This window comes from Camelus bactrianus, chromosome X, assembly GCF_048773025.1.
Source record: "Camelus bactrianus isolate YW-2024 breed Bactrian camel chromosome X, ASM4877302v1, whole genome shotgun sequence".
Lineage (NCBI taxonomy): Eukaryota > Metazoa > Chordata > Mammalia > Artiodactyla > Camelidae > Camelus > Camelus bactrianus.
The window spans coordinates 41,314,729-41,342,003 of record NC_133575.1 but is presented as its reverse complement, the minus strand read 5'-3'; the positions used below and the strand labels follow the sequence as shown (position 1 = coordinate 41,342,003).

Here is a 27,275-nt window from a genome sequence, read left to right as displayed (position 1 = left end):
GCATTCATTATTATTCAATGGAAAACTTTGCAAATACAAAATAAAATCCAAATCAGTGGTCATGTGTAAGAAAAAATTTACCTTCAATAAAGGCAAAGTAATAGATTCTGGTTCTGGCTTGTCAAATATTTCCTGCACTAACATCTGCAGAAGCATCTGGCCAATTTGTACCTAGTGGCTCCTTGTGCATGCTGAATGGGGTTCAGGTAAAATGACATTATGTACATGCTGTGTACAGAGCTGAAAGAGCATTCTCCACCTTCTGAGGGACTTATCAGTATACAGTAGGAGAGCTACGTTTCATGTCTTTGTTTCCTTATCATAACTCAAATGCATTTCAGGGTGTTATTTTTATTTTGCCAAAATGAATATGTGCCTTGAATATGTGCTCTGTGGTGACACTTGACAACAATAATAAAATAAAACTCTAGCTTTGAGGAGCTGACACACACCACCCCAGCTGCAAGACGCTACCTTGTGGGACATACTGAGGTTACCTTGCTTCCTGAGGAATTTTCCCAAAAGCTCTATGTACCAACTTCTATTTATGTCTCACTGGTCAGAATTTAGTTATGTGCTTAACCCTCTTTGACAAAGCCTGGAAAATGTAGCTTTTTAGCTGGTACATACTGCTGCCTCCAACAAAATCAAGGTTTGTTAACATGGAAGAAGGAATGAAAAGATCTCAGGTGGGCAACTCTAACTAGTTGAAACAGAAAGGAATTTATCCCCTGCAGAATTGTTAGAAAGGCTTTAGGAGCAGCGCTAGGCAAAGCTCTCAGAAACATCACTGCCTCGGCTGCCATCTGTGCCACGGAAACCAGTGACCTCTGCCTAGCTCTCTCCCCATGTCACTTCCAAATCATGGAAATGGATGTACCTTATTAGTGAGAACTAGATCACAGGCCTGTAAGGGATGTTGGGAAATGTAGTTTAAGAAAATTCTGGGGGAGTGTATAGCTCAGTGGTAGAGCACATGCTTAGCATGCATGAGGTCCTGGGTTCAATCCCCAGTACCTCTATTAAAAAAAACCAACTAATTACCTCCCCCCAAAATGGAAAAAAAATTTAAAGGCAAAAAAAAAAAACAAACAACTCTATTTGAAGATGGGATTCACAGTAATGGTGAGTAAGCATGTTTCATGGATTCTAAGACAGGCTTTTTCTTTTTTTTACATTGTCATGTTTCTGAAATCAGCATCTTTTAGACAATCAGTGATGACTCTTGGCCATCTGGCACTTTTGTGATGTAGTTGTCATTACTTGTAAGTACATGAAACCCCCTTAGACAGCATCTCCATTGAAAAGGGTATAGTTGGGTCTTAGTAACTTGGAAGGAAATCTTGGAGCTAACTCTTTATAAACAGTGTCCCACCAAAGAATTGCATAGAGTGCAAAACCAGCAACACAGACAACTCTGAGTTGAAAAGGGACTCCTAAAAATTCTATACTAAATATAATGTCTAGAAATGTTATCAATAAATAACTGATTTACTTTTTATGTATTTCCAAGAGATCTACATCTAAATAAATATAAATGAGATCTTCCAATGAAGACAAAATAAAAATTCTTAATGAAAAGAAAAAAAATTACCTAACTAGTGACCCAGTTACACCACTCTCAGGAACTGAGCCTGAGGAAATCATTTAAAAGCAAAAAATGTCCATGTACAAAGAAGTTTATTCACAACGGTGTTATTTAGACAGGCAAATAACCTGATAACAACTTAAACACTCAACAATGACAACAAGAGCTACTAATATCTGTTGAAACTTTACTATGTGCCCGCCCCTCTACTTACATTATCTCATTTGATTCTCACAAAAGCCATGTGAGGTAGATACTAACCCTATCCCTATTTTACATCCAGGCACAAGCATGTGATAACTTGTCCAGGGTCAAACAGCTAGAAGGTGGTGGGATCAGGATTTCAACTCTGGTCTATGGGTTTATATAGCTCCAAACCTGTGCTATGCAAATATTAGAAAATGAAGTATGTCATGATAATAAATATGCTGCACAGTTCTGTGCAGAGAAAAAGAAAATTTGTATGTATGTTATAACCACAACTGTGTAAAACACGTATATGAAAAGTTAAAAGCTCAGGAAGTCTGCAAAATATCTAGAAGCACGTTGTAGTAAAACATGAATGTCCAGGATGGGTTTCTGGGGACCAGTGGGTGGGTCCACTGGCTCTGAATCCTTTTTGGGTTATGGAACCTGTGTTAGTCTGTTCAATCTGCCCAAGCAAAGTACCATAGGCTGGGTGGCTTAAACAGCAAACATTTATTTTCTCATAGTTCTGGATACTAGAAGTCCAAGATCAAGATGCCAGCAAATTCAATTCCTGGTGAGGGGTCTCTTCTTGTGTTGTAGATGGCCACCTTCGCACCGTGTCCTTACTTCCTCTGTGCCTGTATGGGAAGAAGAGAGAGAGATCTCCGATATCTTTTCCTCTTATAAAGATATCAGTCCTCTGGGATTAGGGCCCCACCCTTATGACCTCATCTAACCTTAAATACCTCCCTAAAGGTCCCATTCCTAAATTCAGTCACATTGAGGGTTAGGGATTTAAGATAGTAATTTGGGGGTAACACATTCCAGTCCATAAGAGAACCCCTTTGAGAATCTGATGAAAGCTCTGTACACCCTCCCAAGGAGACTGTATACATTGCCTCTCACAACTTTGCACACAATTTCAGGAAGTTCACGGACCCCAGGTTGAGAACCACTGTTTCAGGCCACCTTCCTCTTTTTGCACATGGAGAAACAGAGGTTTAGAAAGGGGAAGTGATTTCCAGCAGGTTAAGAGAGAGCCAGGTCTCCCGATTCCTCTTCTAGTGCTGGCCCCACCTTACTCTGCCTTCTGGTAGGCCTGTCAGGTCAACAATTCAGGGTGGCTCCAGCACACTACAGGTCCTGTGGACATGGTGAAGGGGACGGTTGCTTATTTACCTGGGATGCTCACATGGGTTAACAAGGCTCTAGCTGTAACTGACAGCAAATGGGATAGATTTCAGTGCTTCAAACTAGTTAGGAGGTTGGGAAGAAGTTGCACCAACTTTAATATGCATCCACAAGAGGCCCAAGTGTGAAGAGATGGAGGACAAAGTGGGGACTGAAGAGGTACAGCCTTGAACATGGCACTGTCCCTCTTTGCTCCCATCTCTCACTTGAACACTGCCCAGGAGTAGGCCTATTAGATTTCTCCATGAGATCTTTTAACTCTAATATTCTGTGATTCTGAGGCAGGGACCATGGGAGAAAAATCAACTGAGGAATTCTGATTCTAGAATTATGGGCAAAATAATTTTTTTCAAAATGTCTTCTAGTGGTATAAATAGAATTAGCAACGAAGAAAATGTAATTTAAAGAGATGAAAAATCCCGAACAAGAATCTGAAAAGACCCTTTCAATACTTAGTCATTTAAAGTAAAGTTTTGACAGAAATGGTTCCTTAATTTCTGCTTCAGGTCAACCCTTAAATAAGAGAGCTGAATTATGGTAGCTGGATTTCTAAACAATGAGGTTGGAGAACAGAGCAGTATTTATCACAGGAAATGCTATTTATCTTTAGGCAAAGGGGGTGGCCCCAGAGATTCAATTTTGTTTCATTTCATTAATCAATGAGATAAAACACCATGACATTCTTCCTATTGACTCTATCAATGCCACATACCAGTGTGGCGCCTTCCCTGGGGCCACCTTGGGGGAACACAAGACTAGAAACAAAAGCAGGGAGAACTCATTGTGGGGTGGAGGCTAACTTTTCAGGAAAATTCTTTTAGCTTTGCTCCTCACAAACAAGGGAAGGGCTTGAAGGGCTCTGTGCACACCCACCTGCTGTTTCTCTGCCTGGGGTGGGGGTTGGGGGGCACGCCCAGTCTAGCAAGTCAGTGGTCTCAGCTGCTGTCTGAGGAGAAAGAGGAAGAAAAGAGTTGCTGTTGGGGGAGCAGGGTGAAGGTTGGTTGTTAAGATAGAAGCGTCAAACAGGCAAGGGAGATGCAGCTCATCAAAACAACCCCCCCACCACCATAGCCTTTATTGGCACAATAGCCCCTTCAGTCCCAGGGGTTAATAGGCTGATCATAAAGAACAGAAGGAATTCCACAGGCATGGCATTTGGACCCTGACTTCCCAACAGCCTTAAACGATACTGCCCTCGGCTGGTCAAATCTATGTATTACAGTGCAGGCACTTTGCTCTAGATTTTTTGCCTTCATTTCTCTCTCAGGTGCTTGGTCCTCCAACTCTAAGAGGAAATGGGTGGGGAGGGGAGAAATCTCTGACAAATGGTGACCATAGTGCAACACTTCTGTGGGTTTCAGCACACATTCACAATTAAATTCTGAATGAAAATGTACCACCTAAGTATGGAATATATACAATAATTGATATTATAAAAGATTATATATAGAAAAGATTGTGTAAGAATCACTCATTATTTTTAGTAAAACCTATAAGTTCTTGAAAATAAGACTGTTAATATAAACAAAATAAGATTACTAATCTCAATGAGATCTGTTAAAAATAAAGGGAATGATTTTGGCTCTACTTCTGGTTAAAATGCAATTACAATATGCTTATACTGGGATGTTATTTCCCTTAGCATTATTTTTTCTCCATTTATGGTGAAAGGTAACATAGACAGAGAAAAGGCCACAATATGTATGTGTAGCTTAATAGATGATTATCAAGTGTACAGCCCCAGGTCACAGAATGGGGTACTGTCAGCATCCCCCAAGGTGCTTGCAGTTTCTCTGTCTGATCTCAGCCCCATTCCTCCTTCAAAGAGAATACCCACACTCTTACTTTTGTGACCACACTTTCCTCCCCTTTGCTCAAAGTTTTATATCCTATATATGCATCTTTAAATGATATGAGTTAGTGTTGCCTGTTATTTGCAGTTATCTGAATCTATAATTATTAAATATATGTGTTGCTTCTTTCACTTAAGGTTAAATTTGTAAGATTCATGCCTATTATTCTGTGTAGTGGTACTTTGTACATTTTTGCTGATGAACTAGTATTTCTTCATATGAATATGCCACAATTTATAAATTCAGTGCATGAAAGTGGAAATTTGTGTTGTTTCCATATTTGCTAAATGGTAAATCTTAGGTTAAGAATTCTTACCACAACAAAAGAAACAGCAATTAATACATGGAAGGAGGAAACTTTTGGAGGTAATGAAAATTTTGGAGGTTAATGGCATAGACTGTGGTAATGGTTTCACAGTTGTATACTTATCTTAAAACTCAGCAACTTGTATATATTATATACACTTTTTTGTGTATTCAAAAAATGAATTACAGTAAATTTAAAAGATAATAAGAGGATATTACAATGCAACTGAATATTCACAGTGTCAAAATAATGGCACATAAATTTATTATACAAAAGGGACATATTAATTTTAAAATGGAGTCATTTGGAACAGCACCCTGAACAAATGGTCAAAGTGAACATCAGCAGTTGTGGGGCAAACTGACATCAACAATATCCTGATGTCAGGGTGGGGAGTGGCCAAGGTGGCAGAGTAGGAATATTCTCAGATCACCTCCTCTCATGGACACATGAAAATTACACTATTTACAGAGCAACTATTGATGAGAAAGACTGGAAGACTAGCAGAAAAGATCTTCTATAATAAAAATATAAAGAAGGAACTACAAGAAGATGGGTAGGAGGTACAGAGATGCAGTATAGTCAAGACCCATACCCCCAGGTAGGCAACACACAAATGGGAGGATAGTTACAACGGCAGAGGTTCTCCGCAAGGAGGGAGTGGTCTGAGCTCCACATTAGCATCCCCTAGCCTGGGGGTCCTATATTGGGAAGGTGAGCCCACAGAATTTTTGGCTTTGAAGGCCACTGGAGCTTAATTTTCGGAGAGCCAGAGGGCTGTAGGGAATCGAGACTCCACTCTTAAAGGGCACACACAAAATCTCACATGCCCCAGAACTCAGGGCAGAAGCAGTGATTTGAAAGGAGCCTGGGTCAGACCTTGGAATGGATCTTGGAGATCTTGATTCAGATCTTGAAGAGCCTCCCAGAGAGGCAGGGGGCAACTGGAGCCCACCCTGGGGACACAGACACTGTAGGCAGCCATTTGGGAGAGCTTGTGGACACTGGAGCTAGCAAGTGCCATTTTGGAATCCTCTATCTAGCTTATTAGCACCAGTACCCAGACTTGCCTACCAGCCTTTAGGCACTGGTACTGGGACCCCTCAGGGCAAGCAGCTAGCTGGGTGGGAACATAGCCCCACTCATCAGCAGGTCAGCTGATGAAAACTCCCTGAGCCCATAGCCCTCTGGTCCAGGCCTGTCAAGTAGACAGCCTAGGACCTGGCCCTCAACTCTAGTATGCCAGCACCAGCCTGGGAACCCCAGGGCTCTGCAGCCAGAGACCCTGGGACCTGGCTTCCTGTAACAGCAGTTCAAGATCCACTCCAAGACACCTTGGACACCTCAGCCATCTTCTCCAAGATCCAGCCCCACTCACCAACAGGCACCTTGGACCCCACACTCAGCCACTCCAGAACCCAGCACTGCCCCTCAGTGGCTGGCAGCCTACATACAAGGCAGGGCCTGGAAACCCATCTGACTGGGGACCAGCAACACCTACCAGACTGCCCACAACAGAAGGACCCATGCAGCCCACATAGGAGGCACCCCTAGAGCATATAGCTCTGTTGATCAGAGGAAAGTGCATTCCTGACACATGAAGGACATCTGCCACAAAAGGCCACTTCTCCAAGGTTGGGAAACATAACCAACCTACCAGATACATAGGAATAAAACAGCAAATTAGGCAAAATGAGGAGACAGCATAACATGTTCCAAATGAAGGAACAAGATAAAACCCCAGAAGAAGAATTAAGTGAATAGAGAATTCAAGGTAATGATTGTAAAGATGATCAAAGAACTCAGGAGAAGATTGGATGAACAGAGTTAAAGTTAGAAGTTTTTAAGAGAAATTTAGAAAATATAAAGAACAACCAAACAGAGATAAAGAATAGAGTAAGTGAAATGAAAAATACACTTCAACAGTAGATTAAATGATACAGAGGAAAGGATCAGTGAGCTGGAAGACAGAGTAGTGGAAATCACTGAAATTGAACAGAAAAAAGAATAAAAAGAAATGAGAACAGTTTAAGAGATCTCTGAGACAATATCAAGCATAGTTACATTTGCATTCTAGAGGTCCAAGCAGCAGAAGACAGACAGAAAGGGGTAGAGAACATATTTGAAGACATAGTAGCTGAAAATTTCCCTGATCTGGGAAAGGAAATGGACATCCAGGTCCAGGAAGCACAGAGAGTCCCATCAGAAAGAGGACTACGCCAAGACACACTGTAATTAAAATGACAAAAATTAAAGATAAACAGATAATATTAAAAGTGGCAAGGGAAAAGTAACAAGTTACGAACAAGAGAACTCCCATAAGGCCATCGGCTGACTTTTCAGCAGAAGCTCTGAGGGCAGAAGGAAGTGGTACAATTTATTTAAAGTGATGAAAGGGGAAAACCTGCAGCCAAGAATATTCTACTGGCAAGGCTTTCAATCAGATTTGATTGGGAGATCAAAAGTTTTACAGACAAGCAAAAGTTAAAAGAGTTCAGCACCACCAAACCGTTTTACAAGAAATGTTACAGGGACTTCTCTAAGCAAAAAAGAAAAGACCACAACTAAAAACATGAAAATGATGAAAGGAAAAATCTCCCTGGTAAAGGCAAATATACAGTAAAGGCAGTAAATCAGCCACATATGAAGCTAGCAGGATGGTTACAAGACGAAAGTAGTAAAACCATCTATACCTGCAATAAGTCATTAAAGAATGCACAGAACAAACAGATATAAAATATGATGTCAAAAACAGTAAACGTGGGGGCATGGCGGGGAGGAGTAAAAATGCAGGGTAGTTAAAGTGCATTTGAACTTAAGAGTTCAGAAACTTAAAATAATCACACACACACACATATGTACATTGTGGGGAATGTAGTCAATACCTATGTAATATCTTTGTATGGTGACATATTGTAACTAAACTTACCGCACTGATCATTTTGAAATGTATACAAATACCAAATCACTATGTTGTGTAATAGGAACTAACACAGTGTTGTAGATCAATTATGCTTCAAAACAAACAAACAAACAGAAAGCTCATAGAAAAAGAGATTATATTTGTGGTTACCAGAGGCAGAGGGTGGGGGGAGGAGGAATTGGATGAAGGCAGTCAAAGGTTATAAACTTCCAGTTATAAGATAAATAAGTATTAGGGATGCAATATACAACATGATAAATATAATTAACACTGGTAGATGTTATACAGGAGTGTTAAGAGTAAATCCTAAAAGTTCTCATCACAAGAAATTTCTTTTTTAAAAATTTTGTATCTATGAAATGATGGATGTTCACTAAACTTATTGTGATAATAATGTCATGAGGTATGTAAGTCAAACCACTGTGCTGTACACCTTAAACTTATACAGTGCTGTGTGTCAACTACATCTCAATAAAATTGGAAGGAAAAGGAAAGAACATTCTGATGCCATGCACCGAGAAGGACAGGATACCACCAATGTAATATTCCTGCCCAACATGCTTTACCTGAATGGAATCAGGAAGCAGTAATCAGATAAATCCAAATCGAGAAGGTTCTGAAAAACACCTGGACTGGATCTTCAAAAATGTCACGGTCATGCAAGACTCAAAAAAGTCTGGAAGATTGTACTAGTTTAAAGGACACTAAAGACACTAGACAACTAAATTCATTGCATGACCCTTATTTGGAAACAAAATTTATTTTAGAAATTATGCACAAAAATAATATTGGGACAGTTGGACATTTTGAATGAGGATTATATAGCAGGGAATTGTATTGTCTCAAAGTTGAATTTTCCAAATGTGATAATAGCATTAAGATTTTGTAGCAGACCATACTTTTTAAGACATACATATTGAAATATTTAGGGTAGATGTACTGCATTGTCTTAAAGTCAGTCTAAGGACTGAACAAAACAGAGAAAGAGAGAGAGGGAGGGAGAATATGGCAAATGTGACAAAATGTTAATAACAGGTGAGTCCAGATGAAAGGTGTTCCATGCAATTTTCTTGCAGTTACTATCGGCAGGTGAGATATTTCCAAAAATAAAATTAGGGGAATAAGAGGATATTATGGACCACTTTATTCCAATCAGTTTGAAAACTCAGGAAAAGGTGACTAGTTCCTAGAAGAAAAAAAAAACAAAAAAAACTCGACAAAGCTGATTCAAGAAAGAATAGCCAACCTGAATTGTTTCATAAACATAAAGAAACAAACCAGTTGTCAAAACACGTTTCACAAAATACCTCCAGGTTTCCCTACTGAATTCTGAAAACATCCAAGGCATAAATGTTTTCAACTTGACAGAGTAGGGGTTGGGGTGTGAGGGGGCATATGCCCAGGGGTTGGGCAGGGAGCAGAACCAGGCAGAATGGAGCCTAGAACCCTCTAGGCCAGCTGCTACTGCTTCCTGGGCTGGAGAAGGGGCTTGAGGGGAAAGGCAAAGGGGGTGCACTAAATGAGGGTGGGGTTCTGACCTCCACCTCCATCCTGGGGCCCAGATGTATTTCTTTAACCTGTGCCTCAGGACCTGCCATTTATTTCCCTCTGGAATTGGAAAGCGTGGAGCTGAGCCACCACCTGTGATGTACAAGTTTCCAGCAACATTATTGCTGATCTAAATGTGGAACAGAGAGATTGTGTGCTCAGAGAAGGGAAAGGAGGCTCAAAAAACATATCACCAAGGGTTCTGTCCAAGTCCTCTCAAGTCCTCTTCAATGAGTTTTTACACTTCGTCACCCTGGCGGACATCACCCTGTGCCCCATCCCCTGGGCAGGGCTGGTGCTGATGCTGGACTTCCCCCTAGTCACAACTTGCCCTCATGTCTCAGTGGGTAGAAACCCCAGCTGGAAAGTCTCTGCCAAACTTAGTCACTCAGACAGCAGCGCACTAGGTCACCCCGCCAAGAACTAGCCAGTGGGTCAGGTTCAGGGTCAAAGCTGTAACCTCAGCAATCAAGACGACCTTCTCCTGGGAGGGGTTGGAAGTGGAAGGATTAAGTCCCCCGAACGTTCTTTGCCAGCCCTCAAGCCTGTGACTGTCCCATCCCACATGTGATAGTCTGTCTACCTGAGCTCATGCCACGTGGGTGGGAAGGGAGCCAGGGTGAGAATATGGGGGAGGGTGGAACCAGGGGCACCCCATTGTCCAGGTGCAGTCACCTCTTACTTCCCATCCTCACTGCGCCCATCCTGCCTGTTTCCCGGGTTCCTCATGTTCGGCGTCTCCTACGTGGGTCCCCCTGCTTCTAAGATGAGCAGAGTCCCAGCTACTCTGAGGAGCCATCCTTCCCATTCTCAATCCATCCAGACGCACAGTGGTTGTCAGATGTTTTCGAATCACACAGTAGGACCCAGAGCCTCCTCCAGCCACTCCAACATTTTGAGCATCCTGACACCCATGGGATTTGGTGATTTCTGAATCATCCCCCTCCTGTTTTAAAGGAATTTAACAACACTCCTTGAATAAAGGAGATCTGAACCTTGCATTTGCTCACTGAATGCCTTTCAGAGGCTGGACCACAGTCTGTACTCCCTTTCCTCCCTGAATCACATCTTTCTTCCTCAAGGGAGATTATTCCTGATTAATTTTATTCACACAGACACTAATCTTGAATGTTCTACCATCCATCATCACCCCTTGTGTGTATTATCCCCCACCACCATCTCAGGAAGGGTGTCAGAGGTAACTACCCTTGCATCTCTCAAACACCAATATGTCCCTCTAAGTCTCAGGCCCACTAAGCCCTGGGTCTTTGCTGAAGGAAAGAAGTGATTTCCAACCTAGAGTGATGGGGAAGTCGAACATGGAGTTCAGACTCTATCTCCTGTGCCTTAAAAAGGCAATCTGGGAGATTGAGCTGGGACACGGAAACATCATTTCCATGAAAATCTTTGTCATGGGGCTGGTCAACACTCCTTGACTGGGACCAGGAAAGAACACTGAGACCTACCAACCCCACTTGACATAGAATTGAATGGTCACTTTCCACCCAAGGGTAAGGAGGCAACCAGGCTGGAGGAGGGCGGTCAGCTGGCCGGGCAGGGAGGATGTGAAAGCTCCAAGGGCTGGACCATCCACGTCTAGCTGCTGGCGGGCAGTCTCCCCCAGGTTGGCACCAAACAGACGCCTTTCCCCTAACTCCAGCCAGAGACGACCCTGTGCTTTTCTCCCGTGTTCCCTGTACCTTCCCTCTTGCTCTGAAATCCACCGGGCCGTGACTTCTGCCTCCATCCCTCTACTGAACCCGCGGAGACAGACATGACAAGACTGGTAACCCAGGATCAGTAGTGAGAGCTAAGGAGGACAGGAGGACGACTCGCAGGTTCCTGGGTGAGATGTCCCTGTGCATGGTGGCACCAGGGGGAGGTAGGGACCTCACAGGCAGGATGGGGTCTCAGGAGAGGGAAGATGAGCTCAACTGTGCCTGTTTAACACCTGCTGAAGTGCACGTGCAGGAAGGCCACCGACGGCAAGCCAGGGGAGGGATCGAGGGTGCTCTGACAGCAAAGCAGGGTGGATGGAGGGGGGAAGCAGGATGGTGATCCCACTGAGGGAAAGGGGCATGGGAGCTCTGGAAGGGGTCATGGGTTCCTGGTGATGGGGAGGGGGAACGGCAGCGATGAATGGGAACCGCCGGACCCCAAAGGAGGAGGGGTTTGGAGGGAACTGGAAGACGGCCTCCAGGGGAAGGGGAGGACATGCCAGTGCGGACAGGCAGAGCCCACACCAAACCCAGAGCCAGGCACTCTGCAGGCCTGACTGCAGGGATGGGAGCAGAGGCTCCCCGGACTCCCCACAGGGAGAAGGCCCACCACAGGATGCCAGAGGGACTGTTCTGGAAAAGGCTCTGACACCGAACAGCTCCTGCCCCGCTCCTGCCCACTCCCCTGCCTCCCCAGAGAGAGGACAGACCACAGACCGTGAGAGGTACTTTAATTGGAAACTGCTGTGAAACGGGTGGGGCGGGAGCAAACAAGAGAGAGGAGGAGGCCCTGGCTGAGGTAGAGCAGGAGGGAACGAGCTTGGCCACAGCTCCCGGGCCCCAGAGGTATCAGCGGCTCCTCTTGCATGAAGATGCTGGGCTCAACCTGTGAGACAGCACAGTCAGGGAAGAGCCTCAAGCCAGGGCCAGCCCTCGGCCCTGCTCAACAGCCAGGACTGTGGCGAGGGGTATGGTGTGTGTAACACTCACTTCACAGGATCTGGAACTTGTAAGCCAGGTTCTCCATGGCCGCTGAAACGGGGAGAGGCATAAGCTGGCACTCCAGACATAGGGATATAGAAGCCCAAGCCCTGTCCCCATGGCGAACCGCCCAGCCCTGCAACCTGAAACCCCCTCCTGCCCAGATGCAAAGAGCCCTGGGCCTGATTCACTCCACCACCACCTGAACTAAATGTGGAAATGTTTCCTAAAGGGAACCAAAGTGTGCAAGCAGCTCTCAGGCTCTGGGCCATGTCAGGACCATTCAGAACATGCAGCAGGCTCCAGGGCCAGGCCTGCTAGGTCTCCTCCCCGCAGGCATGCTCGTCCCTGAGGGGCTGCCTGCACCTGCAGCCCACCCCACCCCAAGCGCCCACCCGGGTTCTGCACTAACACACCGCTCTCTGCCCCTGGTTCCTCATACCGAGTTGCTCCTTGAGGCTGTCTATTTCTCTCTGCAGCACGGGACACTAGGTCAGGAGACACCGGAAAGAGAAATGATTAGTATATTCTGGCCTCCTCTCTCCTTCACCTTCCCCTCTCCTCCCGACTCTACATCCCAAAGCCCCGCGGCTAGACTGGCTCAGGCTCCCCAGGGGAAAGGACGTGGGCTCCCTTCGTAGGCTGTGGGTTGGGGGCAGGGAAGCAGGCCGCACAGAAGTCAGTTTAACCTAAACACAGATCCTCCCATGTAGTTTGGGCCTGTTTCCAAGAACCAGAGGAAGCATTACCCGAGGACAGCCCTGTGCTCCTGGTGCCTGCTGCTGCCTTTCTGGTCTTGGGGGCTGGTCGAGTGGTTCCTGGTCACCTACAGGGAAAGGACACACAATCCAGCTTCTCAGGCTCCCAGTGAGGTGGACAGGGCCTAGCAGGGTCTAACCGGAGGTGAGGCAGCACCACCCCCTACTGGTAACAAGCCAGTCCTGCTCCCCCCAGCGGCTCCAACCTTCTGTCTAAGCCTGCCTCCTCTCTTCCCCAGGGGCAGCCATTCCCCAACTGTGGTCCCCAGAGACTGTGGCTCTGGGTTCGACCCCCTCAAAAGCTGCAGCCACATCCAGCAGCTGGGGGAACAAAGTGGGTGAACAGGACTTAACAGCGTAGGCTGTTCCTCCGCAAGTCTATGTCCACAGTTGCAGTTTGGGGCACTGCCACCATCACCCCTGCCCCAGAAACCCCACACAGAGGATGATGTGGCCCGAGACAACCATTGACCTCACCCCATCTCCTGGGGGAGAAGTTGCCTGGGAGCAAGGCTGAGCCCCCAGCAGAGACAGCAAGAGGTTTCTCTCCTCGTCCCCTCACCCCTCCTATCAAACCCAGGAGACTCACCTGGGGGTGCAGGCCCTCTGGGCATGTCGTCTCCCTGGTTCCGGGCCAGGGGCTCTAAGCGTCCTGAATCCTGGGAGGCTCTGGTATTGAGGTTACCACTGCTGGATTCCCCACGATGTCCGCACGAAAAAGATCGCACTCGCCTGTGTGTTGGAAGCTGAAACAAAATTTCTTACCAATTTGGATTCAGGATGTGTGTGTGTGTTTACTTGGTTGCATGTGTATCTATGTTTGTGTGTGGGTGAGAGAGAACCTGTTTCGAGGCTGGGGTAAGGCAGGGGACTGGAGTGGAATGTGACAGGCTGGTCTCATCAGCACTTTCTCCCTCAGTCAGCCCCAGGCCAGCAGACAGAGTTGAGCCAGGGACAACAGTGGGGTACTAAGAAAGCTCAGGCCCCCTGCAAGGAACAGCTAGGAAATAGGAATCAGGAAGCTGATGACTCTAATCACTGAAGTTTTGTTCCCCAAACTTCTAAGGGGTCCCCTGATCCAATTTCAGCTACCAGTTCACCCTTCCATCCCAGCCTCTGTCTGGGAGAGGAGGCCGGATACCAGCCATGGGGGGGGGAAGTGACCCCCACACCCCAAGGGAAACCTTAGTGTTTGTCCCTAGTAGAACAACCCCGATCTGGCATCCTTATGACCCAGTGACCCAGGGGAGCCCAATGACCACCCCTGAGGGATGGACAGAAGGAGCACAGGTAAAGAACTTTGCGGTGGGGGGCGGTGGGAGGGGGAAGGGGGTGAGAGGAGGAGCATGGCCTACTCACTTGGCCCTTTGCGACTGGGTCTCTATTTGGGTCCTTGTCTTCTCCTGCCACCGCAGGTTCGGACACCCTTGCCCTCCTGGCCACGGATTTCTTGCCAGTGCCGCTGTGCTTGGACTGTTTGGTTCCCGAAGGGACCGAGGAATACCTCTTGGACCTCCCAAGCAGCGGAATACCAGAGATTGGGGGGAAGGTGGCCGGTTCCAGGGGAGCTGCCGAGACTCGCTGCCCCCAGGGAGGGAATATTCTCCCCAGGGCCAGGTTGGAGATCCCCTGGGGGGATTTCTTCTCCGGGACCCCCCTCCTGCTAAGAGTGGCCTGGGGCAGGCTGCTCCCAGCAGCAGCACCTCCGAGATAGGGCCTGCTTCCCACCTTCCCCCTGAGCACGCTTTGCATTTTCTTAGGGGAAGACATTTCCAGCTCCCCAGCGTCCTGCCTTTCCACAACCGAGGTGAGTCCCTGGGGAGCGGAGGGCAGGAAATTCTCCCTGACTTGGAAAGCCGAGTGTCTGGCTGTTTCCCCCGGATCCTTAGAGCTGCGGGGCTTGACCTGGCCTCCTTCTTTGAGGCAAATGCTCACTCTAATCGGCTGGAGCTCACTGAACTCATCTGACGACTCGGTGTCTGAAGGCAGCCCCACCAGGCCTTTCATGACGGACTGCGGCCGATCGGCAGCCGCCTTCATCCTGCTCTTCGTGCCTCTCTTAGGCGTCCCCCAGGTCCGGCCCCCCTCAGCCCCATCAGGCGGGAGAGGGCCGGCCACAGCCGGCTGCGCTTCTCCACAGCTCTGGGCGGCCGCGCCTCGACCGCCGGGAGCCGCCTTGGGCCCGGCCCACAGGCGGGACTCTCTGGCGGCTGAGCTCACCCGGGACGGGTATCTGCGGACGCCCAGCACGTCCCGGTCGGTCAGCTGCTGCAGGATGGCGGCCGCAGACTCGTCGGCCAGGTCCCGGGCGTCCCCCTTGTCGTCCGCTGAGGAGCCGGGTCGGCCTTCGCGGCCCCAGAGCACCGGCCCTCCTGCTTCCAGCACCACCCGCTCGGACTCGAAGCCCTTGGGGGCCGCGAAGCCGCCCCTGCCCTCGCCCTGGCCGATCCGCGGCGCCCTGGGGTTGGGGCCGGGGGCGGGTCGCCCCCGGGCTCTGCGGCCGGCCTGGCGGACGCCGTCCCGCTCGCCGCCCTCTGGGCCGAAACCCGCTTCCGAAACAGACACCTTATCCGGGGAGCTCATGTCGCGACCGGGGCGGCCTCGCTTCAGGGGCGTCAACTGATCGCCCGGGTCCCGGTCGCGCTCACAACCGTGGTCACGGAGGCTGAGGCAGGTGGCCTTCTGAGGCGGCGTCAGGCACCACTGGCGCCACACGAGATCACCTCACACGACGCGCGGCTGTCGCTGCGAGGTTAACGACCGCGCTGGGGCCTCCTTATTGGTCCGGCCTCCGCCAACCAGCGCGCGCCTTGTTGGCCCGCCCCTCGAGGCCCAACCAATGGGGTCAGGGCCTCTGGTTCGCCGCCAAGTCCCAAGGTGGTCGGGCAGTTGGCGAGTTGGCAGCAGAGCTGGTGATGTTTAGAATGCGGCTGTCAGGCCTCTTGTCGCACCTCTTCCTATCCTGGCTCCCCTTTCCGATAAGAGTCACAGCTCCGAGCCACTGTGTCCCCTGTACAAAAGGGATTGGAGGCGAGGGGGCTTCTCTCGGGGGTGGTGAGGAGAAACCACAGGATGGAGTCTCTGGGTGCCTAGTGAGGGCAGAAAGCCCTTAGCAGCCTCCCATCTAGCCCAAGCCTTACACCCAAGAGGAGAATGGGCACAGTGATCAGGGGTCCACATACTATTTTCCTAAAGGGTCGGAGAGCCAAGGGTTCGTATTTACGGGTTGTAAGGTCTCTTTCTGGCTCCTCTATTAGATAGACCATGAAATCGGCCTGTGCGCTCAGCAGATGTTATTGGCAGGCAGTTTTGGTGGACAGGCTGGGGGTTGCCCAGCTCCCTCAGCCCCTCCCACACTCCGAGGCAATTCAGAGGAGAAGGAATCGCAAGGTTCTGTGCACACCTCGAAAGAAGCTTGCCATCTCCTACCTGGGAAATGTGAACTAAAAGCATGAATCGGTTTTCACACACCACATTTGCAACCTTCAAAGAGTTTAAGCATTCCGAGAATGGGACAGGTTAGGAGAAAGCTGGTGCTTTCTCGTGCCCACAGTTCGATGCTGTTACTGGGAGAGGGCGGGGCGACACAGAAGAGTCTTGGAGTGGATCATTTGAGTCCGTGAGAAGCACAGACTATGCGTCTGGCACTCTTCTAAGCGCTGTACATGAATAGTTATGCATCTTTACGACAGTCCTTGCACTGAAGTACCCACTATTATTGCTCACTTACAGGTGAGGGAAAGGTGCTGAGAGGTTCAGCCACTGGCCCAAAGTCATTCAGTTTGTCGGGGTCAGTGTCAGGTTGGAAACCAGGCAGTCTGGCTCCGAATTCCTTGCTTTAAGCAAAAAAATCTTAAAACTGAAAAAAAGGAAAAACAAAAAAGAAAACAACACCACCTTTTCCCTCTATGTCCTGGCAATTCGCTGCCAGGTACATTAAGGAGACACCGCCGTTCTTGAAGTGTACCAGGGCATATGCATAAGGATGTCGGTGACGGGAAAATCTAGGAACACCCTAAATGGATGAACGCACCGTGGCACATGCATCCAGTAGACTAAACTGTGGCAGTGCAAAGGAGAATGCATCAGGCCGTGTTCACAGATTTCAAAAACATCCTCCTGACTGCATACTGCAAATTGCAGAGTGATGGAGTTTGATAGATTATACACACACAAGTCAATCTTAGCTAATATTTGAGAATTCATATAGGTGTATGTATAGGTATATTTTCAAGGTCTAGAAAGAGCACAACAAATAGCTGTTGGTGGTGGTGGCAGTGGATGTGGATCACCAGGTGTCTGTCAAACTTTCCTGTAACTGCTGTTTCCCAGATTCCCTGAGAGGAGCAGTACTGATATCTTTGGTTTCTAGAAGGCCTTGGAGTGTTAGAATTTCCCTTGTTTGCACCCACCCCCTACTCCAACAGCCCTCCATCCCTTCCATCCCTTCCTTCCTCTCTTTCCCATTCATACTCCTCTGTCTTCAGTCACCTCTCCCTCCTACATCCTGCTCTGGCAGACCTCCTGGAGAGGCCTGGGGTGTCTGAACCACTCTTGCCTGCAGAACTCAAAGGACTGATTTCTCTGGGTCTGCACCTGGGCTCTGACTGTGCTGGGGAAGGATACAGAGCAGGGGAGATTGGGTGCACTGTCAATCTGCAATCCTCCTCCTCATGCGTGCCCCCCATCATCCCTGCCTGTGTGTGGTTGCTGATGTCTCCCACTTCTCCCAGGGACATTTAAAGACATGCTAAAATGGATAAGGAAGGATATAGCGAAATACCCTGCACCTATCACCATTATAGCAAATGTTACCAGTAGATCCAGTGGCATCCCTCCCACCATTTCCATTCCCTCCCTCCTTCCACCCCTTCCTTCCACCCTCATAGAGAGAATCCTAGAACTTCTTCCCACCATCTACACTCTCTTCATCCGGGCATCTCTCCTACTCCTCTTCCCTTGCACCCCATAGGTCTCCCGTGGTGTCACTAATCTCTGCTAACTGCCCCCCATCACCCTTGCTCCTCAGGATCCCATATTGGTTTTCACTTACTGTCTCGGCCTGGGGTGAGGTGTCAGTGTTAAGGGGTTCCTCTTGGCCTTCCCCACTGTAATAGCTCTTACCCCACAGACCGATGACCCAGTTGGAGGTCAGTGCTCCAACTGCTAAGTGTATCACTTACAATGATCAACTTGGGGCTTGGAGGAATGACCACTGTCTTGGTCCAAGGACCCAGTCAGTTCACTGGGAACTGGTCTCTCTCCCCAGCTCCTTTGATTGCCAGGGCCTCATAAGTCCCCCTCTAACAGGGCCCCATTGTGACACTTTTGGTCTCTGGAATCGATGTCAGCACAGATCCTGTGGCCAGTAGTCCTAGAGATGTGTGTGTCTATTCATCCAGCCCCAGTGTACAGTCACCTGAGCAGCTGAGAAGCTGCTATGAACTTTTGCATACAGGTTTTGGGGGAATGTAAGTTTTCATTTCTCTTGGGTAAATGTCTAGGAGTTAGCTTGCTGGATCAAATGTTAAGAGTATTTTAACTTTATATGAAAGGTACAAACTGTTGCCCAGAGTATACCATTTTGTATTCTCACTAGCATTGCAGGAGAGTTCCAGTTGTTCCTCATTCTCTCTACCACTTAGTATTGTCTGTATTTTTTATTTTAGCCATGCTTATAGGTATGTCATAGTATTTCATTGTGACTTTAATTTGTATTTCTCTAATGCTAATGAGGTCAAACATCTTCTCAATAGCTTCATGACCACCCATTATTTTCTTTTCAGTGTTTTTGCTCGTTATATATGGAGTTGTTTGATTTCTTATTACTGAATATGGAATGCTCTTTATCTCTTTTGGATACAAGTCGTTTATTGTAAGTGTGTTTTGCAAATGTTGTCTCCCAGTCTGTGGCTTATGTTTTCATGTTCTCTTTTTGGTAAACACTTTTTGAGGTATAATTCATGTACTATATGATCCTCTTTGTAGTTTTCGAATCAGAAGGTGACATTAGCAAGATGGAGGAGTAGGAAGGCCCAGACCCTCCTTCCCCCAATGGAGACATGGACTCAAGAACGATATATGGACCAATTCCCTTTGTGAGAAACCCAGAAATCAGTTAAGAGGCTTCTGCACCCCAAGGGAGCAAGAAACCAACTACACTGAAACCGACTGGAAAAACTCATGGCTGCAATGGTCTTCAAATAGCTAAAACAATTTTCAGATAGATTAACAAAGCTGTAGGCTTTATACTTCCTGACTTTGAAACACATTGTAAAGTGACAGTAATCAAAATAGTATGATACTGACAGAAGGACTTACATAAATAGCAATAGAACAAGATGAGAAGCCAAAACTATACCTATGTGAAAAATAGTCAAGTGATGTTTGACAGTAGTGGCAAGAATACACAATGGAGAAAGTATAGTCTCTTCAAAAATGGTAAATGGAAAGCTGTATATCCAAATGCAAAATAATGAAATTGGACCCTTATCTTATACCATACACTAAAATCAAATTAAAATGATTTAAAGGCTTAAACATGCGATCTGGAACTATGAAACACTTAGAAGAAAACCTAGGGGAGAACAAAACCACAACTGACTGCTAAACAACCATCAAAAAAAGACTGGAACCTAGCAAAAAAGATCTTCTGCAACTTGAAACATAAAGAGGGAACCACAGCAGGATGGGAGGAGTGGCTTGCTCGCAATATAATCAGGCCCCATTACCCCTGGTGGGCAACCCACAAGGTGAAGAATAATTAAGTCACAGAGGCCCTCACACAGGAGTGAGAGTCCTGAGCCCCACATTAGGCTCCCCAGGCCAAGGTTCCAGCAGTGGTTGGAGGAGACCCCAGGATATGTGGTTTTGAAGGCCAGTGGGCCTTAACTCCGGAAGCCCCACGGGACAGAGACTTCATTCTTTTGGGAAGCGTATCAAGAATCTCACGTGCTCCAGTTCCAAGGGCAGAGGCAGTGATTTAATAGGAACCTGGGCCAGACCTGCCTGCTAGTTTTGGAAGGTCTCCTGGGGAGGTAGGGGACGGCTACAGCTCACCCAGGGGACATAAAAGCTGGTGGCAGACATTCCGGGAGTGTTCATCTACATGCGCTTTCCTAGAGGCTGACATCTTGACTGGATCATTAACTTGAAGACCTAGCCCCCACCCAACAGCCTGTAGGCTAAAGGGCTGGGAAACCTCAGGCCAAACAACATACTAGGTAGGAACTCAGCCCCACCCATCAGCAGACTTGAACCCTAAACTGCCTCTGGACAGGCTCCTGGACAGGCTCCTAGCCAGGGCCCTACCCACCAGAGGACCAGGGCCAAGCTTCACCCAGCAGTGAGCAGGCAACGACTCCACCAGCCAGGAAACCTGCTTAAGCCTCTAGTCCAGCCTCATCCACCAGGGGCAGATACCAGAAATAAGAAAACAACAATCCCAAGCCTGAGGAAGGAATCCACAGACACAGGCCAGACTCTACACTGGGATTGGCTGGACCCAGGCCCTTGGGTGACAAGAGAGGAGTGCACTGCTGGGATGCATAGAATGTCTCCACAGGGGGCCACCTCTCCAAGGTCCAGAAACATAACTAACCTACATAAAAATACAAACAGAAAGATAGACAATATGAAGCCGCAATGGAATATCTCCTAGGCCAAGGCACAAGATAAAATCCCAGAAGAAGAAATAAGTGATGAGCAGATAGGCAATTTATCTGAGAAAGAGTTTAAAATAACGATGGCCAAGATGTCCAGAGAACTCAAGAGGAGTATAGACGCACAGAGTGAAGTTTTTAGCAAAGAGTTGGAAAATATAAAGAACACCCAAAGTTGAAGAATAAAATTACTGAAATGAATATCACACTAGAAGGAAGCAAGAATAGATTAAATGAGGCAGAAGAACGGATCAGTCAGATAGAAGACAAATTAGTGGATATCACCACTGCAGAAGAGAAGAAAAAAGAATGAAAAGAAATGAGGATAGTTTAAGAGAACTCTGGGACAACATGAAGCACACTAATATTCACATTATAAGGGTCCCAGAAAGAGAAGAGAGAGAGAAAGGACCTGAGAAAATTTTTGGAGAGATAATAACTGAAAACTTCCCCATCTTGGGAAAGGAAACAGTCACCCAAGTCCAGGAAGCACACAGAGTTCCACACAGGATCAACCCAAAGAGGAACACACCAAGGCATGTAGTAATCAAATTGACAAAAATTAAGAATAAGGAGAAAATGTTAAAATCAGCAAGAGAAAAGCAACAAATAACATACAAGGGAACTCCATAAGGTTATCAGCTGATTTTTCAGGAGAAATTCTACAGGCCAGAAGGGAATGGCTTGATATATTTACAGTAATGAAAGGAAAAAACAACCAAGAATACTTATCCAGCAAGGCTCTTGTTCAGATTTGATAAAGAAATCAAAAGCAGATAAACAAAAGCTACAAGAATTCAGCACCACCAAACCAGCTTTACAGCAAATGTTAAAGGAACTTCTCTAGTCATCAAACCACAAGAAAAGAGAACAAAAAGAAGAAAGAGGAAAAAAAGACCTACAAAAGATTGCTTTGGCAAGTCAGGGTCTTTTATGGTTCCATATAAATTTTGGAATTGTTTGTTCTAGTTCTGTGAAGAGTGTCTTGAGTATTTTGACAGGGGTTGCTTTGGTTCTGTAGATTGCTTTGGGTAGTATGGCCAGTTTGATAATGTTGATTCTTCCAATCCAAGAGCGCAAGATAACTTTCCATTTCTTTGTATCATCTTCAATTTCCTTCATCTGTGTTTTACAGTTTTCAGAGTATAGATAACCTCCTTGGTTAGGTTTATTTCTAGGTATTTTGTTGTTTTTGATGCTATGGGAATGTTTATGCCAGCTATGAAATTCTGACTTTTGAAGTGAAAGGAAAAAAACAGTGAATGAAGGGCTGCAAATGACAAAATACCCTTTTGTGTGAGTGAGTTGTATTCCATTGCATATATATGCTATATCTTCTTTATCCATTCATCTATTGATGTGCACTTAGAATGCTTCCATGTCTTGGCGATTGTAAATAGTGCTGCTGTTAATAGCGGGGTGTATGTATCTTTTTGAATTAATGTTTTTTCTTTTCTCAAGTATATGCCCAGGAATGGAATTGCTGGGCCATGTGGTCATTCTGTTTTGGGGACTTTGAGAAACCTCCATATTGTTTTCCATGGTGGCTACACCAATTTACATTTCCACCAACAGTATACAGGGGTTCCCTTTTCTCCACCTCCTTGCCAACATTTGTAATTTGGTGATGGCCATTCTGACAGGTGTAAGATGGTGTCTCATTGTGGTTTTGATTTGCATTTCCCTGATGCCGGTGATGTTGAGCAGCTTTTCATGTGCCTGTTGGCCATCTGCATTTCCTCTTTTGGAAAAATGTCTGTTCAGTTCTTCTGCCCATATTTTAGTGGGTTGTTTGTTTGCTTGCTTGCTTTTTAATAGAAGTACAGTTGATTTAAAATGTTTTATTAGTTTCTGGTGTACAGCATGGATGGACTTGGAGGGCATTATGCTAAGTGAAATGAGTCAGACGGAGAAAGACAAATACTGTAAGATATTACTTACATGTGGAATCTAAAAAAAAAAAAAAACACAACAAACTGGTGAATATAACAAAAAAAAAAAAACCAGAATCACAGATGTAGACAAGGAACTGGTGGTTACCAATGGGGAGAAGGAAGGGGGAGGGACAAGATGAAGGTGGAGGATTAAGAGTACAAACTATCAGGCATAAAATAAGCTACAAGGATGTATTGTACAACATGGGGAATATAGCCAATATTTTATGATAACTATACCCTAACCTTTAAAAATTGTGAATCGCTATATTGTATACCTGTAACATATAATATTGTACATCAACTATACTTCAGTTTTTAAAATATGGTATTGTAAACTAAATAAAGTTTAAAAAACCTGGGGGAAAACATTCATACATTGGTCTTGGCTATGATTCCTTGAATATGACACCAAAAGCAAATGCAAAAATAAGCAAATGGGACTATGTACATTAATCTAAAAAGTTTCTGCTTTGCAAAGGAGACAGTCAACCAGGTTAGAAAGCAACCTATGGAATGAGAGAAAATATTTGCAAATCATACATCTGATAAAGGGCTAATATCCGAAATATGTAACAAGCTTCTTCAACTGAAAAACAAAAACCCAAATAACACAATTTTTTTTTTTACATGAAAGGGGTTTTATTTGCAGGGGGTGGGACTCTAGTCAAACAGTCCAAACCCTGTGTCATCCACATGGACTCCCCCTACTCCTCATTCTTCTCTTTCTTCTCTGCTGTGGGTGGGGCAGAACCACAGCAGGAGCTGCAGATCCTAGGGCAGCAGAGACGGCCACAGCCCTGCCAGCAGGCATGCTGGCCAGCTTTCTGACACCCTGGACAATGACATCCTCAATGTTCTGTCCGTTCAACTCACTGATAACCTTGTTGAGCTGGTTGTCACCCGCCTCGATGCCCACGCTGTCCAGGATCTTCTTGATGTCCTTGGTGCTGGGGGAGGCATTGCTCCCGAGAGTGGCCAGCAGGTAAGAGGAGATGTAGCACATCCCTCCATGGTGCTTCTGGCTGCAACAGGTTGGTGCCCTGGCCTGGCCACCCCACTCACTTGGCAGCAGCCCCAAATAACACAGTTTGAAAAAGGGCAAAGGTCAGGTCAAGACCAGAATCTCAGGATGGCCCCAAGTGGTCACTGGCTCAGGGCGGTCCCTTGACTTGCCTGTGGCCTCCGTGTGCTGGTGATCATCATCCTGTGCATGGGTCACGGGCAGAGAAAGCTACAGAACCAGGCCAGAGGGGACCCGTCACGCCAGCGTGGGTGCGCTTCCTGGCCAGCTGGGTGGGGATGTGCAGGGAAACGTGGGATGGGTAGAGGGCCTGGGGACCATCTCGGGGGCCAGGCCCAGAACCCCAGAGTGCACACGAGTGCATTTGTCATTTCTACCGACTGCTTCCTTTGGAGCTGATACAGTGTCCCCTACACAGAGCGCACTTTGAGGCCCACGGAAGGGAGAGCCCCCAGTGCGGGGCCAGCGTGTGGTGAGCACAAGGGAGTCAAGGCTGGGTGGATGCCCAAAGAGGCAAAGGGATTCTAGAGTCTCAGCAAAAAGCACGTCTGGAGAGCTTCCTGAGTGTTGGAGTGATGGAACTTGATGTCACGGGCCGTGCTGAGCACCGCGGGCTGTCCTTCGTGCCCCGCCCCCACGGAACTCAGCTTCACAGGTCCACCATGGGGAACCTGTACGCGGGAAACGTAGCATACAAAGCCACCCCGAGCCTTTTACTCCACACTTAGAGCTGCTGTCACACCACACACATGCCTTCCCATGGCAGTACGGTCTCTGAACAGGGAATTTTCGGTGGCTGTTTCTCTGTGATTGGGTACTTGGGGTATCTCCAGGCTGTTGTGATATTCTATACATCCCTGCAGGTATGTTGCTGTGCCCAGTATTGGTATTCCCTCAGGTGGAGTTCTTGAAGGGGACTGCAGGCTCGGAGGGCAGGGTCTGCGAGGGTCTTCCTGTAGCCAGAGTGCTTTCCGGAGAGACTGCCCGCTAACATTTGTGACAGTGCAGGCTCGGCTCACCCCACACTTTGTTTCTAGCTGACTGTGTTATTCTTTTATGGAAAATCTTTGCCACCTTGACAGGCAAAGAAGGGTGCTGGTTAGTCTCTCCTTGCGGGAGGGCTGGAGCTGTTGGTGTTCCAGGGCTGGACCCTGGAGCCCATGCCTTCTTCTTTTGTGAATCAATTGCCTGGTCTTTGCTGAGTGGTCCAGCTTTTTATGACTGGCATGAGTTCTTCCATTTTAAGGGTATTAAATCCCAAGATTTAAGATTATAGAGTTTGTTCTTGAAGAGACAGGTAAGAGCAGACAGAACCTGGGAGGGGCTAGAACCCACCCAAGGTGGGCTGTCTCCACAGCCCCTCCCAGGCTTGCTGTGATTCCTGTGGGGGTTCATTCTGCTGCCAAGGGGATAGTGTGTGCGGCTGTGCTGGGAACTGAACCAGGGAACCCAGAGGGGTGAGGGTTCTGTGTGCCAAGAGACTAGAGTGGTAGCGATGGGACAGCGGACGCAGCTGGATTGTGTGTGTGCGTACACGTGTGTGTGTCTGGACCGAGAGAGCCCCCAGGACCTGTGTTTGCAGCTCCAGGCTGTGGCCTGGGCAGGGCCATAGGGACAGACTGAGCTTCTATCATGAGGTGTTCAGGAAGTCCTTGATGCCCAGTCCCTGAGGCTGTGGGGAACATTGAAGGCAGCAGGTGCAGGGGTAACGAGGAGAGCCTGGAGCAGCGTTCCTCAGTGTCGCTCAGGGAACACTCGTCCCTTGAGCAGCCCTGAGTGAGATGCCTGTGGGCCAACACCCTGGCCTCCACTGCCCAGTCTGCCCTGCAGAACACATCCCTCCACTGCCCTCTTCCCAGTCCCACTGCCCTTGCTTTCTTTTAGCTGTCAAAGGTGACGAACGAACAAAAAAAGGGCTCAGAAGAAGAAAATCAGGGGTGTGGATCATCCCTGGGCTGCCCTGATGTGTGTTTACTCCTCCATCCGACACTTGCTGACAGAGGCACGGAGATGAACCCGGGGCACGTGGGGCATTTTGCACTCAGTGACACTTCTTCCTTGTCCTGGATGAGCAGCCTGGCGTCCAGGGGCTGGAGGGGCTTCAGCAAGAGTGCAGGGCCAAGGCTGCCCCATCTTCCTGAGAATCGCTGACACGCTGGGAACTACTGGAGCCATGGCTCTTTGCCCAGAACAGGGCTCGCTCCCATCCAAAAGAGGGCTTTCTGCTGGCTGACTGTCCTGTACTCTGCTCGCCCTGATGAAACGTGTGACAGATGCTTCCCTTTTGTAGCCTCACTCCCTTGACTCCCTTGGCCTGGGAGCAGGTGGGCACTGGCCCCCAGGGTAGCTGACCCATGGGTAGCAGGCCATGGTGAATCCGTGGAGCATTGGTTCTACAGGTTCTGGGGAAGGAAGGCCTGGGTGCCCACTCTATGTGCCACCTGCAGGTCAGGTGATCTCAGGGTCCTGACTGCTCCCAAAGCCTTGGCACCCAGACTGCGGGAGAGGGCTCACAGCCTCTTACCTGCAGAGTGGTTTCAGCTGGGATGCAGTTTCCGGTCCCTGGAGTGTTGCAGGTGTTCTTGTTACTGCAGTCAGCTTTATTAGTTTCAGGGACGCTGATGTGCTTAAGCCCCACAGAGTGTTAAGAGCACCAAGGGTACTTGGCGGTGGTCTCGTGGGTCACATTTGTAATCACACAGGCTGTCCCTGCTGCCTCCCTGCCGGGCCTGCTGCCTACCTCCCAGAAGTAGGGCATCCAGGACTAGGTCCGGGTTGCCACGTGCAGAGGGCACTGTGTCTAGCTGTGCTCTGGGTTTGGGGTGCTGTTTGCAGAGCACTGCACAGCCGGCATTTACTCTGCACTGTCAGAGTGGAGACCCAGGTCACTTCTCTGGTCGTAGGCACTGCAACAGGGGTTTGGAAATGCTTTATGGTTAAAACCCTTGTTTTCAAGTACATTCTGTTGTTCCTGCTGGAAGGGCTCCTACCTTTTTGGCTGAAGAAGTGCTGTGCTCAGTTGAGTTCTGTTGAGAGTTCCTGGCATTTATAATTCATGTAAAAATAAATGTGTTGTCTTCTTTCGAAAAAAAATGGGCAGAAGAATAGATATTTCTCCAAAGAAGATACATGAATGGCCAACAGGTATATGAAAGATGCTCAACATCACTAATCTTCAGGGAAATACAATTCAAAACCACAGTGAATTACCACTTCACATTTGTTAGGATGGCCATTATTTTAAAAAACATAAAGTAGCAACTGTTGGCAAGGGAGTGAAGAAATTTAACCCCTCATGCACTGTTGTTGGGATATAAAATGGCGTAGCTGTGATGCAAGACGGTATGGAGGTTCCTCAAAAAATAAAAATAGAACTACCATATGATCCAGCACTTTCACTTCTGTATATTTATCCATAATAATTGAAATCAGGATCTTGAATAGGTTATCGCACTCCCATGTTCATCGCACCATTATTCACAACCACCAAGAGATGAAAACAACCTAAATTTCTATCAACAGATGCATGGATAAAAGATGGTACATATAATGGAATATTATTCAGCCTTTAAAAAGGAGGAAATCTTGCTATATGCTACA

General features: G+C 47.4%; 1 protein-coding gene and 1 pseudogene across 1 annotated transcript; both read right to left on the bottom strand.

Annotated features, from left to right (window-relative positions):
* Positions 1–11,601: 11,601 nt before the first annotated feature.
* Positions 11,602–15,888, bottom strand: LOC105083726 (uncharacterized protein CXorf49 homolog). The gene is made up of 6 exons (XM_074359312.1): positions 14,416–15,888; positions 13,646–13,802; positions 13,048–13,124; positions 12,741–12,786; positions 12,308–12,349; positions 11,602–12,203 (listed from the first exon to the last, which is right to left on the bottom strand). The coding sequence occupies exons 1-5, from the start codon at positions 15,637–15,639 to the stop codon at positions 12,309–12,311; spliced, it is 1,545 nt and encodes a 514-aa protein (XP_074215413.1). The 5' UTR covers positions 15,640–15,888; the 3' UTR covers positions 11,602–12,203; position 12,308.
* A 7,426-nt stretch (positions 15,889–23,314) lies between these two features.
* On the bottom strand, positions 23,315–23,657 carry LOC141576385 (large ribosomal subunit protein P2-like; annotated as a pseudogene).
* Between the last annotated feature and the right edge of the window lie 3,618 nt (positions 23,658–27,275).